Source organism: Gossypium hirsutum, chromosome D08 (assembly GCF_007990345.1).
Source record: "Gossypium hirsutum isolate 1008001.06 chromosome D08, Gossypium_hirsutum_v2.1, whole genome shotgun sequence".
In the NCBI taxonomy this organism is placed as follows: domain Eukaryota; kingdom Viridiplantae; phylum Streptophyta; class Magnoliopsida; order Malvales; family Malvaceae; genus Gossypium; species Gossypium hirsutum.
The window spans coordinates 6,094,433-6,107,969 of NC_053444.1; the positions used below are offsets into that span (position 1 = coordinate 6,094,433).

At 32.6% G+C, this 13,537-nt stretch overlaps 3 protein-coding genes across 3 annotated transcripts; 2 read left to right on the forward strand and 1 right to left on the reverse strand.

Moving 5' to 3' along the window:
* The first annotated feature begins 4,850 nt into the window (after positions 1-4,850).
* Positions 4,851-5,889, forward strand: LOC107943904 (small ubiquitin-related modifier 1). Its single transcript, XM_016877715.2, has 3 exons — positions 4,851-5,167; positions 5,266-5,415; positions 5,633-5,889. Exons 1-3 carry the CDS (start codon positions 5,072-5,074, stop codon positions 5,693-5,695), a joined length of 309 nt encoding a protein of 102 aa, XP_016733204.1. The 5' UTR covers positions 4,851-5,071; the 3' UTR covers positions 5,696-5,889.
* Positions 5,890-6,755: 866 nt separating this feature from the next.
* Positions 6,756-9,942, forward strand: LOC121220237 (adenylate kinase isoenzyme 6 homolog). The gene is made up of 3 exons (XM_041099661.1): positions 6,756-8,144; positions 8,884-9,029; positions 9,421-9,942. Exons 1-3 carry the CDS (start codon positions 7,944-7,946, stop codon positions 9,605-9,607), a joined length of 534 nt encoding a protein of 177 aa, XP_040955595.1. The 5' UTR covers positions 6,756-7,943; the 3' UTR covers positions 9,608-9,942.
* A 142-nt stretch (positions 9,943-10,084) lies between these two features.
* Positions 10,085-12,888, reverse strand: LOC121220236 (oleoyl-acyl carrier protein thioesterase 1, chloroplastic). The gene is made up of 7 exons (XM_041099659.1): positions 12,412-12,888; positions 11,738-11,871; positions 11,531-11,644; positions 11,130-11,225; positions 10,835-10,922; positions 10,659-10,727; positions 10,085-10,556 (listed from the first exon to the last, which is right to left on the reverse strand). Exons 1-7 carry the CDS (start codon positions 12,757-12,759, stop codon positions 10,296-10,298), a joined length of 1,110 nt encoding a protein of 369 aa, XP_040955593.1. The 5' UTR covers positions 12,760-12,888; the 3' UTR covers positions 10,085-10,295.
* Positions 12,889-13,537: the final 649 nt, after the last annotated feature.

A 13,537-nucleotide genomic window follows, 5' to 3' on the forward strand; every position in this document is an offset into this window, starting at 1 on the left:
ACAAAAAATCTCCCCAATTGAATTTGATAGACGACATATTAGTCTTTCAATTGGTTTGCTCATTTTCAATTTGACTAATGATAATAGAACATGTTTAGGTTCAACGACTAATACAAGTTGCCTTTTCGTATTACGATTTGACCACGTAATATCACTTAGTATTAGTTAAACGTTAGATAATCATTGAGTCAATATCTTATGTAATTACTGTCAATAGCATCCCTACCAAGAATCAATAAGTACATCTTATTTTCAATGTTTAGATCCCTAATTTTTGTACTATTTTTATCTGACGCTAATATTATATTCGATTAAACAATTTTTTATGGTTCTTGCCAAATATTTTGCAAATCTTGCCCAAATTTTGATATCTATCGTTAATTGTGTATATTTGTCATTGAAGGACCTGATTTAGGGGAATCAGATCAAATTTGATTGTGAGGAATGCCGATAAGACCCCTGACGAAAGGTGTGTATTCTTTACGAAATGAATCGGGGCAAATTGTGTGTAAGTTTAAGGCCACACAGGCGCGTGGACCACACAACCCCCTATGGCCATGTGCCATGCAAACCGTAATCTAGTTCGTGAACCATACAACCATGGATTTTCCACACGACTGTGTCTTTCCTGTAGGTTAATTTTTGCATTTGCCATACGGCTATGTAAGCCCTCTACACGGCCTGCCCACACGACTGTGTAAGCCCTCTACACGGTCTAGCCACACGGTCGTGTGACCTCTATTTTATAGTTTTTTCTAGAATTTTAAGAATTGCTCAATTTAGTCCTTATATAGTCTCGAACTATTTGTTGGAGTTTTATTTCACTCAATTAAGTCCCTGATATTTTGAATATGTTGAAATTTATGATTTAATGACTGAATTGTTACTGTGATAATATAGGATGTGTGAATGATTGCTTATCTATTGTCACAGTAATTCTGATAAATTGATAATGTTATTATTGCTTCTACTCCACTAAGTGCATGTTACACATGTTAGGAAATGTGTCCATATAGTAGTAAACATGTAATTGTTTTCTATGTGTTTGAATTATGAATAAATAAATTTCACATTTCACTGTTATGTCTTTTGTATTTTTGTTTTTTATATTTTGCATGCATAGCGAAATTGTGACAAACAAATATTAACTCATTGATTGTCTAAGTTCAAACTGATTATAAGTGGCATTGTAAGAATATTTACATTACGAGAAAGACAACTTACTTCAATAGATAATCTGAACGAGTCCGTAATCATTCAAATATTGAGAAGGATTATTATATTGTCTACAATTCCAATTGAGGAGATGGTTAGTCTTGACTATCGGAGCAGTTAACTCCACGGGTAGAGATAGATGTATTCATTGGCAGAATAATACATTGGATTAGACCTAAGATAAATTAATTCACGATCCGCTTGTCAATTAATTCACTTGTGACATTCATGGTGTGGTTTACCTAAAACTTGAGTTAGTCACTGATCACCCGTATGTAACTTATGTGCTTTGATATAAGTGGAGGTTTATGCTCTAAAGATTATTGAGCTAATAGCCGGTATGTTGGGTACATGACTTGTGTATGACATGACTTTACTAGCAACAGTGGAATTTATAACTCAATTAAAGAGTTAACGATATCCTCTCATTGGCATTGCGTGGATTGATAAATATGGAATGTGGCCACAGGTTGTACGTTCTCAAACGAGCAATTTATCAGAGTGATCATATTAATCATTAAGAAGACACAATGGTGACAATGAGATAAAATAGAATTGTATTAAGTAAACGGATTTAACTCAAATGAATTAATGATATCATGTGAGGGTAACACACACATGACTAGGTTATTGGACAAAACAGTTGGATGAATTGTTTTGTGAAGAGTATACAATAAGGAGTTTTTAATTATGATACTTCTTATGGTTTGACTCCATGATTAAGTAATTGCGAATTATCGGAACGATGCTTCTAGACATAATTGCAATTACTAGAGCCTAATTATATATGTCCGATTGGTCCCTTCGCTATCTCGACAAAAGTTTGATCGGACTGCATTTGAATAGAAGAAAAATCTAAGACTTTGAAAATAATTTAATTGAGTCAATTTATTCGATGTGGAATTAAATTGGACAGTTGTAAGAATTGTTCAACTAGAGAATTTGATTAAATAATTTTATTGAAAAATTAATTTAGAAAATCTAAGTGATTTTTGAGGAAATTAATTTTGATCAATTAAAATTAAATTAACCAAATTAATTAGAATTAATATGATAATTTTGGAAACTAATTTTTCAAACCAAACAATTGGCCCAATGGGTAATTAAACTTGAAAATTGGACCTGAAATCGTAAATTGGGTCCAGAAGCCCCAAAAAAGCCCAAAATTATATGTTAAGCATGATTATTGCTACCGTAATAATCTATTATAAGCAGGACAATTGCTACTATATCAACTTGATATAAGCATGATATTTCTACCATATTGATTTATTATAAGCATGTTATGTTGCATTGCATGGGGTGAGACGATATGAACAGAGGAAGTAGTCGATAATTTATCTACCCGACCAGTGGTTCATCCATAACGTATTTTAGTCGGCAGTTTATCTATATGACCGGTGGTTCATCCACAATGTATTGGCAACTTTTATCTGCATTGATGGATGGTTCATCCGCCAACATTTTTATCTTTAGCAGTTTATCTGCAATGATCAAATAAGTTCCATTTAATTAGTTGACCACCTTATGTTGCATGAATCGGACCAGTTCAAGAGGTTCAAATGAGTCTCATTTAATTAGTTGGCCTTCATGAAATATTTTGCATACATTCGTCACGGGCTTAAATCCGCAACACTTGACACAACTTACTTGTATCAACATAATTAATTAGGTATATTATATTATTTTGGTTGATTCATTGGATTAAAATGTTAGTGAAAATTAAGATTTTCTTAAACACATTTTATAAGAATGAAAATAAAAAAAAGTTATAAATAAACATTTTGAGAGTAAAAGTTTACTACGAAAATAAAAGGAAATATACACAATTTTTTTTTCAATCCACAAATGTTAGCAACTTTGAATGTTAAACTGTTGTTTCATTTTATGTTATAACATCGTTTGAAACAATTTTTTTGGGATAATCAAAGTTATTTACAGATGAAGCATTTTTCGAAATTAAACTTATAGTAATTTGGATTAAATTTTGACTGCTTTCTATTTGATTTTCAGCAAGACCTTTCAAAGCTTAGTATATTATTATTAGCGAAGTTTTTAGATTTTATAAGAGAGATTAGGGGTTGACAAGTGTCTTATAGAGATATAGTTAAATATTAAAAAAATAAATATTTTTTAAAAAATACATAACAACTTTTTAAGTCTAATTATAAAAAAAATATATTATGCCAATGTATCAAATACTAACATTTTATAATATACTTATATAATATTTTCCAATATGGATAAGACGAAATCCGAGTCAATCATCAAATTTTATTTTATTTTAGCGGTAATTTTTGGCCCATTAATTTGGCAATTAGATTCATTTGGGTACATGTACTCTTTTATCCACTTTGTCATTAGAACTTAACAATTAGGTCCATTTTCTCCCGTGAACTTGAAAAATATAAGTTTGATGATGTGTCACTCTGAGATTGTATCGTATCATCACTTGAAAATTGAAAAAAATTATATAAATTTTCGGGTGTTGACATAGTATAATCTCATAGTGTTACATTTAGTATTTTAATAATTGGATTGATGGTTGAACCGGTTAGACCACTGGTTCTTGATTCAATCAATTCGACTGTTAGATCCAGAATAATTAAATAAATAATAAAAATTCATAAAAAACTAAAATAATTTATCGGTGCAACTTGTTAAATAGCTAATTTTTGTTTCGGATTTCAAATTTTACCAAATTTGAGCAATTTTCGATCCAATTAGTTCAACCATTTTGTTTGGATCGTTATATCGATAAATTCTTAGTCTGATTGATTGATTTGGTTCTGTTCCAATAACAATGGTTACATCATCAAATCTTGATGAAATCTAATTTTAGAGACAAAAAGGATCTAATTGTCAAGTTCAGATAATAAAGTAGACAAAAAAATATATAGATACCAAAATAAACATAATTATGAAGTTGTAGGCTATAAATTATAGGTTTAATGATAAATTTGGCCACTAAGATTTGCATGTTTTGTCAAAATGACCCTATTTGTATTTTTGAACCTTATTTTGCCATCAACTTTTTTTTTTCAAATTGCTTTTCCAACAGATTTAATAAAAGTATCGTTAAAAAATTTAACAGGCATGTAAGTTTGAAACTTTTTGAAAAAAAATTAGAATATTAAATTTATTCATTAAATCTATTAAAAAAAGCAGGTTGAAAAAAAATTAAAGGTTGATGAGTAAAAAAGACTTAAAAATATAATTAGGATCATTTTGACAAAATATACAAACGTGGCCAAATTTATTTTTAAGCCTAAATTATATTACCTGTTATTTTTAATTCTAATGTCGGCATTTATCACGCCTAAAAAATGTAGACATCGTAAATGCCAAACAAAGAAAAAAGGTCGAAATTTCCCTGTACCTCACTCACGATTTTCTATCCTATCATCAACCGTGCAATTTCCCAACTAATTAATCTTAACCGTCTATTCCCTTCCCACTGAAAAGGCATGCAAAAATAAAATCCCATTTAACAGATTCAACGACTTTCCCAATTTTCCAAAACCCGGAATCTAAATCTTTATCAAATATAGTTAAACTCCAACTTTCAATTCCCCAGATTCAAGCGAGTATAAAATTCTATAAAACTCGCTCAAGAATAGCACCCACGTCATCAACAAGCATGTTATACTTTTAACAATATTACCTCATTGTCACTACGCGAGGACCCTGCGCGTATGAGTTAAGAAACTGGGGCTCCACTTAGTGGTTTACAATTGTATATATAGCGTAAAATCAACGCTTTCGCTCTCTATTTCAGAGCTCCTTTTGGTCCTGTTCGCTTCGTATACGAGAAACCGAAGGGGAAGGAGAAAGAGAGCGGCACTGCAAAAAAAAAATGTCTGCAACGGGAAACGTCGGCGGCGGAGGACCAGAGGAGGATAAGAAGCCGGCTGATCAAGCTAATCACATTAATCTCAAAGTCAAGGGCCAGGTTTTTACTTTTTGCGTCATTTAGATCATCTCTGTTGTTTTTCTTTTCGATTTTTTTTCTTCTTTTCATTTATCTGTTTTTCGATCTCGTTTTTGTAGGATGGAAACGAAGTGTTTTTCAGGATTAAGAGAAGCACTCAAATGAGGAAACTGATGAACGCATATTGCGATAGGCAATCGGTGGATCTGAACTCCATTGCTTTCTTGTTTGACGGGCGGAGGCTCCGTGGAGAGCAGACTCCCGATGAGGTAAATTTCCTTACGTGTTCTCGATGTGCCGAAATGATATACAAGTTTATGCGTAAGTTTATAAGCTGATAAATTCTGCAAGTGCCTTGATGATCCATCCTATAAACTTATGCATAATCATAATTTTCTACGATTAGCATATCACACTTTTATGAATTAATGGTTATTTAACTAATTTCTTTGGTTTTGTTCGGATTTTTTTTTTGTTCTTTATTAGCTGGAGATGGAGGATGGAGATGAAATCGATGCGATGTTGCACCAGACCGGAGGAGCGGAATAAAGTAGTAGGTATTATATATATGATATTGTTTCTTCTATATACGTAAATGAAAGATTTAGAGAACATTCGGAACAGTGGGTTTCTTTGATTTATAGCTACAGTAGTGGTGAATTTCCTTGCTATTAAGCATGGATAATTTAATGAGCTGTCCTTTTGTTTTTTCTTAACTATTAAATGAAAATGATTGTATCCAATATTATGCTTCAATTTTTTTTTCTTTGCTTACAATTTCATCGTCGTTTGATAATTCGTTAGAAAAGCTCTTCGATAACGAAACGAAATGAGAAGATATAGCGTGGACGAAGTTATTTTCCTTTGACTAAAGTGTTTTTCGTTGACTGTTTGTTTTTAATCTCCATGCGCACAGTACAGCTCCTCCAAATTCACGATTATAAAATTAGAAGATTTGTTAAAAAAAATAGGTAGACAAATTATTTTAGTTAGGACTCTTGTTTGTAAAATTTCAATATCAAATCAGTCACTAAACGCTTTATTTGATTTAAATAAAGTTCAATAATATAAATAATTACTCAATATTGAAATTTAATATTTTTATCTTATTCGTTAAATCACTATTAATTACTCATCAGATTACTTATTCAAAATTTAAATTTTAAAATTATAAAAAGTTTAAAATAAAAAATATTTAGAAAATTATTTTTTTATAAAAAACATAGAATTAAATTACAAATAAATTATAAATATTTTTTAATAAAATATTTTTTTTAAAAAAGTAGCGAACAACTCTTAAATCAAATTTGAAGGTTTTTTTAGTTTTATTTTATAAATAATAATTTATGACCTTGTTTTTTGATCTTGGTCATCACCTTTGGTTACAATTTTTGGCACCAACAACCCTTAATTTGAATTCCTTAATTTCTACATCTTCTGTTACGATATTGTTAAACTAAAGATCGACTTTGGAGCTACCAGCATGGCCTTTGGGTCTGTAATTCCCCGTCATCACCTATTTATCCCTAATCATTATGCTTGTCTTCAACCACAACCACAACTTCAAACAGAATAAACTCATTCTGGACAACAATCTAAAGGCATCAATTCTTTTCATTTTTAATTTCATCCTGTAGTTTTTTATTCAACCTAAACATAAAAGTCATTAATGTTAGAAAAAAAAGGAAAAAGCCAAATTCGCCCAAGTTTTCTTCATGTTTTTTCATTGAATTATTTTATTTATAAAATTATTATTTTAATAAATGAATGTTATATTAGAAAAATGAGAAAATTAAATATTTTTATAGTTTTGTATGTATCGAAAATTGAACTTTTATATAATTTTTTAAAGTTTTTATTTTTGGATTTTTAAGAATCAAGATTGAATTGGCATGATGTGTAAAGTTTAGGGTTAAATTTATTTAATTTTTTAGAATTAGGCTCAATTTGACAGAATCTATAAACATTGGAGGGCTAAATTTATTATTATGTCAATGAAAAAATGCCAAATTAACACTTTGTTAGTGATTTAGTGAATGAGCGACCAAAATATTAAATTTGAATAACATTAATAACTAAAATAAAAAAAAATAAACACAAATGACCAAAACAAAAAAAAAAATACTTATAGTTCGAATAATTATTTATATACTTTACTCTTTAAAAAAAAAACCCACATGCCTATTAAGGATTGAGTAATTTGAGTTGGCTTAATACTTTTTTTTTTAGTTTCTATAGCTAATTTGCAACTTTAGTTCATGTACTATTTTTTTTATCAGTTTGCCCTCTATACTTTTATTCTATAATTTTCGTTATTTTAACTCAAATTTTTGTTTAAAAAACTCAAACTAACCAATAACTTTATTTTTAAAAAATAACAGAACAAAAAAAATCATAAAAAATCTAAAAAATCCCAAATTATATTTTTCGGACTTGAGATAAAAAAAGTTTACCCAAAGCTCATCCATTTAAAAAACAGGTCTTATTTTTTTGTCCAAATTAATTTTTTGAGCTTATATTTTTGTGTAAACCCACCTAATTTTTAGGCGAGCCTTCGGATCGGGCAAAGTGATTCGGCCCATGGAGAAGTCTGAAGATTGCAATTTCTTTTAATAAACCGGGCTTTTTTTACAGGCCGATTTAAACTTAATAAGCCCTGAAGGGTTTTTCAAAAGCTTGGTCTACCACTTCCATAAAAAACGCAGAAAGTAATTGTAGTGTTCCGGTCTGAAAATCCTGTAACAAGCTCTTCGTTTTTGCACGACTCAGTCAGTAATAAGAAGCTTATAATTCATCTATGGCCGCCGACGGTAACAAGAGAAAGAGGCCCAACATATTGGTGACGGGCACGCCTGGAACTGGCAAGACGACGACCTCTTCTGCTTTGGCGGAGGCCACCAATCTCCGCCACATCAATATTGGTGATTTGGTCAAAGAGAAGAATTTGCACGACGGCTGGGACGATGATCTCCAGTGCCACGTTATCAATGAAGACCTCGTAATTCGACCTCTTCATGCTCTAATTTCATATTTCTTGGTTGATTTTTTTAAAATTTATTGAGGTTATTAATTTAGGGTTTATGGATATTAGTGATTTTAATTACTGTAAAAAAAAAGAAATTTAAACAACAAGCAGTTTTTGGGTATAATATTTAATTTAAGCAATAAACAGTGTTTAAACTTGGAAATCTTACGCCTTGTTTGATTGTGATTCTATTCGTAAACTGGTTTGGTATGCATGAATTTGATATTCTGGGTTTTGCGCATGCATTGTAGTAAGAAACGAGAAAGCAAATTTCTCAATTACAAACGGAGTTTTAAATACTTAATTTGCAGGATTTTGATTGTATATCTCATTACCTGGATTTGTGCAAATTTTGGATACTGATAGATATGCTCTGTGTTTTTTCATATATTTGGAGGATCATTTTCTCGTACTCATGTCCAGAATATGAGTTGGACTCTAATACCTTGGGGAAAAGTAAGAGTTTGGATTATATGGGTATAGGCTGTAGGGATATGACACTTCAAATACATGGAAAAATTTTAAAAGAAATGAATACATACCCCTGGTAAATGTACATCTGTATTCAATATTTATATCCGATTCTGAGTATCATAGTTCACTTTCTTTTCTTGTTTCAACTTTGGGTATGTTCTATTGTTTTTGGTTACTATTTTCTAGTATTTTGGCTTGTAGTTTGTTGCATTTGATTTAGATGTATCGGATTTTGAAGGTGTGTGATGAGCTTGAGGATGTGATGGAAGAAGGTGGAAACATTGTAGATTATCATGGTTGTGATTTCTTTCCCGAAAGATGGTTTGATCTTGTTGTAGTACTTCAAACTGACAACACCGTGTTGTATGATCGGTTGAGTAAAAGGTATCAAATTTCAGTCCATAATACTGTTTCCTGTTCGTTTCTACTTTGTTCCAACTCATCATTTTTCTTTAAGTATTCATGTCAGATGCGTTTTTGGACACATGTTGGAGACATATCCATATTCAACATTCAAACCATGCCAATGTTCTGTCTATACGATCATTTCCTTTTTATTCCCCGAGTCTTCATTTTTCTTGAAATATGTCTAACACTGTTTCGTCGTATCTTTGGATGTGGGTATAGGGATATATTCCTCCAAGAACCCTCTTAAGTACATGGAAAAACTAAAACACACACACACACACAAACTGAGTATACCGGTGTACATTTACTGGATTCAGATACACACTTATGTGGTTTTGTTTTCTCATCAATTCTTTTTCTCTGTCAGAGGTTATGAAGGTGCCAAGCTTTCAAACAACATAGAGTGTGAAATCTTCCAAGTACTGCTAGAGGAAGCAAAAGACAGTTACTCGGAAGATATTGTAAAAGCTTTGAAGAGTGATAATATCGACGATATCACAAGAAATGTTTCAAGTTTAACTGATTGGATCAGGAGTTGGCCCCCAACATCTTGAACGCTTGCTATTTTCCGCAATCTACCCTCTGCATATGCTTTGCTTCACCATGCAAAAGAAGCTCTGGTGAGTGCCTTAATCGGGTATGTCTCTATCAGGTATCGGTTTAAATCTCTATTGCTTTTAAAGTTTAGCTTGAACACGAAATCAGTTAACTGTGGTAGTTTCGGTTATTTTCGTGGGTTAATCTCCGGGTCTGGGTTTGAGTTATGTGAGATTGTTATCTTTAATTTAAGTATTTTTGTTAATGGTGTTTGTAACTGATAGTTCAAGGATGTATTGTGATCGGTGAAGAGACAATTGTTATGTAGGTTTTTCTTTTTCCCCTTTTAAAATATCTTTGCCCCTATTGGTTGATAGTGATATACCTGATTAAGGCACTCATCAGAGCTGGCTTGACAACGAATTGGTTGAAAATGGATCCATACAGTAGACAAACATGTAAAGCAAAAGATTCTAAAAGGTCATAAACAAGAGTTTCAAAACATCACTTATTATGTAAACATTAAGAAAGATGGAAGTACAACAGATTCATGGATTTTGATGTGGGTGTCTCAAACATCATTGTCTTATGTTCTATATCTAAATGCACGACGCAATATGACCCATAAAACAAAGAAGAGAAAAACCTGAAAATTGATGGATACAGTAAACTAGATTATTTCTTCATCCTCGGCAATCGCATACCTCATCTGGCAGGTTTCTTTCTCCACTCGGTACGGCCTCTGTTTATTTCCTGCCCGTCACAAGACACTCTCAACAGATGCAAAAACTGGGGGCAGTCCGCATCTTCTCTTGCAGGTCCATTGTGCTCTGAAACAGTTTCGGTACCATCTATTGGTTCCGGACTGGTAAGCGAATCAACCACGTCATCCTGTAGGCATTCCCGCCTATAATCTAGTGTAATACTTTGCAATTCATGGGTGTCAATGATCTCTTGAGGCATGCTCTGCCGAAGCGATATGTATAAATGACGTTAGCTTATAAAATCAACTGGAACGGTTAAAACCAATACGGAATGAAATAATTTTCAGGTGCCCTTTCCACTGACCTCCAGAACCCATCCGATGTAGGTGACGTAATTGACATGATGGTTCATGTCCAGATCAGCTCGTCTTGGCTGCATCAAGGGTTTTAATGAGTACAAACTGTTGAAATAAACAGAGCAATTTGATCTCCAAGCCCTTTTCTTGTGAAAAATAGGTTGGATAAATCAGATAATCTTACCGTAAGCCCAAGCCGCGAATACTGCGCGGGATCTTCTAATTTGATAATTTTCTTCAAACTTTTGTTGTTCTTTTCAGGAAATGCTAACCTGTAACAGCCAAAAGAAGATCAATTAAATAATAAACAACGCATCCCTTAAAACAAATTGCATAAATGACATGATTATGCTCCGAATGTTATTTGGGTGAGGAAAAGCTCCTGAAGATTATAGGGTTTCAGGGCATAAATGACATGTTTTCAGGGCATTCCATTGAAGTTTATAGCTTTTAATCCTTGCGTGAGGAAAAGCTCCGACCTAGGTTCTCGTGGACAGAAGATTAAATGTTCTTCCCGGACATCATCACTAACTTTCTGCAGCCGCCTCGTGTCCTGGTTCATCATCACCCACTTGCTGCAACCATACCACATGAGATTAGCTTTCGGAATAAACCTAATCTTAACAAATAGTCAAAGTTAATCTAAAAAAGATACAGCAGAAATGAAGAAATTCAACAGCATTCATATAGAAACAATAAATCGAGATGGAAATATGTCGGGAAAGCGCAACAGGCTGTGCAAATTGTTCACAGTCTAATTTTGATGTAAATTTTCAATCTGAACTAAATTTTAGAAAATTATCAGTGCCCTTGGGTCTTTTCATGTTATGAATCCTATACTATGCATGGCGAAGAAAAGAGAGCGGATAAAGAGACACACCCTGTAGCTCTTCCAATAAGTTCACCAGTTGTGACATCCTTTAGGATCCAGTCCCTTCTGGTTCCAATTCTTCCCTCACTTTGGCACCATGTTTCGATTTCAACCACGTCACTCCTACACCACAGAATCAAACACCGAACTTTCCAAACAAATACTAGAAATTGAAACCAGATATAAATGTCGTTAAATGAAGGATAAAAAACCTACCAAGCAGGGTATTTGTATATTTCTATGTGCATACGTGCGGTCACCCATATGAGATGCATTTTTCTCATGGTGGGAGTTGTAGCAAACCCGTCTGTCGAAAATCCAAGGCTTTGAGCATGGTTAGATCCAATCTCCTGCATTGCATGAAATTCCAAAAGATTAAACAAACAAAAGTAAAAAAATGAACACTTCATTCCATGATTTCATCTATAGTCGCTAAAACTTAGTATAACAAAATCAAACAAGCAATTTGACCAAACCATATCAAAGCTGAATGGATCGTTTTTATATAAAAACTAGAATTTGATACACTTGCTAAGCAAGTGAAAAGAAAATATGTCAAAATTTAAATTAATTACCCCTGCCAGCACCCCGCCCCCCCCCCCCGGGATTCGCCCCTGCATTTAACTTGTGAGAACTACACAATTGAAGAGAGAAAGCTTCAATACACCCAAAATCAAACAGTATTAAAAAAAACCCCAGAAATCTATGAAGTTTCATAACAATTTCCAATCAATAAATACACATACAGCTAAAAGATGATCTCAAAATTCCTTTTTTGGGGGAGCTCTAACACTCGGGATTCAACTTTGAAAAACAATTCAAAATGCGTTCAAACAAATAAATTCAACACGAAATCGAAACCCAAATTTCGAAACAAAAGAAGAGAAGACCTGCAAAAGATTAGCTAGCGTTTCAATAGTGGCGGTTTTGTTGATTCCAACTTCATAACACCTCACTATATACTTTTCGTTATAAGACAACCCATCTTCCGCCAAGCTACCCAAGCGGAGCAGGTCGGCCAAACTCCCCGACCCAGATTTAACAACCTTGGCAACTTCTTTTTGCTGGCTTGACAGCACGGCTTGAACCGGCGTCAACTTGAGTCTACTCAGCGGGGAACAAGAGACAGAGACCGGGCTCCGCCGCCGAAATGCGAAAGGACCGGGTGAACCGGGGAATCGGCATTGAACCGATGCCTGAATTTGGTCCGTCACATTGCAAGAGCAAAGCTTCAACATCTTCCTATGAAATCTTCTTCCTCTGCCAGAAGCTCTCTTCAGTAGTTTTTATTATTTTAGTCATTTTAGTGGGGGCGAGTGTTATTTATTTATTGTCGATGCGACCGAGGTCGTGCGGTGGGTCTTTGGTGGAAACAATTATTTGTAATTGCCATGTTTTACGATATTGCCATTCCCCTCTGTGGTTGTCTGTTTCATCTACGCACCAAAATCTGACCTAATTATTGACACACTACAATTTATGTATAAATTCTCCTAACACTGATGTAATACCATGTTTATAAATTACATATTTAAATAATTATATTTATCTTATGTATAAATAAATTAAAATTATACATAATTTCAAGTTTTATCCATAATTTTATTTTATTTTTTTTGTAATTTTAAGCTCTTAATTCTATAAAAGAAATCATATATTATATAAAAAGTAATATATTATTATGTTGTTACGTGTGGATATGTTGTTATTTTCTTCTATGCGTAAAATATAAAGTCATTTAAATTTCAGCAGTATTTAGGGTTTGTTTAGTAGTGCTTAAAAATATATTTTTTGTTTCAAAAATATTTTTGGAAGAAAAACTATGCTAAACAAACTGGTTTTAACTGAATTTTTTTACTTTTCAAAGATATTTTTGAAATTTGAAAAGTACTTCTCAAAAGGAAAAGTTAAAATTTATAGTTTTTCTTCTCCCAAAAGTATTTTTGGTGTTTAATTACTTTTTTACCCCTCCAATAATATAGTACTTTCTTTTTTTTTGCATAATTACAAATGTGT

What these genes read in the sequence shown, in the direction of transcription:
- LOC107943904 (XM_016877715.2), top strand. Translation starts at nt 5,072, where the DNA reads ATGTCTGCAACGGGAAACGTCGGCGGCGGAGGACCAGAGGAGGATAAG. An exon ending in ATCTCAAAGTCAAGGGCCAG is followed by an intron (nt 5,168 to 5,265) that starts GTTTTTACTTTT and finishes TCGTTTTTGTAG; the next exon opens with GATGGAAACGAAGTGTTTTT. An exon ending in GAGAGCAGACTCCCGATGAG is followed by an intron (nt 5,416 to 5,632) that starts GTAAATTTCCTT and finishes GTTCTTTATTAG; the next exon opens with CTGGAGATGGAGGATGGAGA.
- LOC121220237 (XM_041099661.1), top strand. Translation starts at nt 7,944, where the DNA reads ATGGCCGCCGACGGTAACAAGAGAAAGAGGCCCAACATATTGGTGACG. An exon ending in ACGTTATCAATGAAGACCTC is followed by an intron (nt 8,145 to 8,883) that starts GTAATTCGACCT and finishes CGGATTTTGAAG; the next exon opens with GTGTGTGATGAGCTTGAGGA. An exon ending in TATGATCGGTTGAGTAAAAG is followed by an intron (nt 9,030 to 9,420) that starts GTATCAAATTTC and finishes TTTCTCTGTCAG; the next exon opens with AGGTTATGAAGGTGCCAAGC.
- LOC121220236 (XM_041099659.1), bottom strand. Translation starts at nt 12,759, where the DNA reads ATGTTGAAGCTTTGCTCTTGCAATGTGACGGACCAAATTCAGGCATCG. An exon ending in TTCTGTCCACGAGAACCTAG is followed by an intron (nt 10,923 to 11,129) that starts GTCGGAGCTTTT and finishes TGGCTGTTACAG; the next exon opens with GTTAGCATTTCCTGAAAAGA. An exon ending in ACATCGGATGGGTTCTGGAG is followed by an intron (nt 10,557 to 10,658) that starts GTCAGTGGAAAG and finishes TCGCTTCGGCAG; the next exon opens with AGCATGCCTCAAGAGATCAT.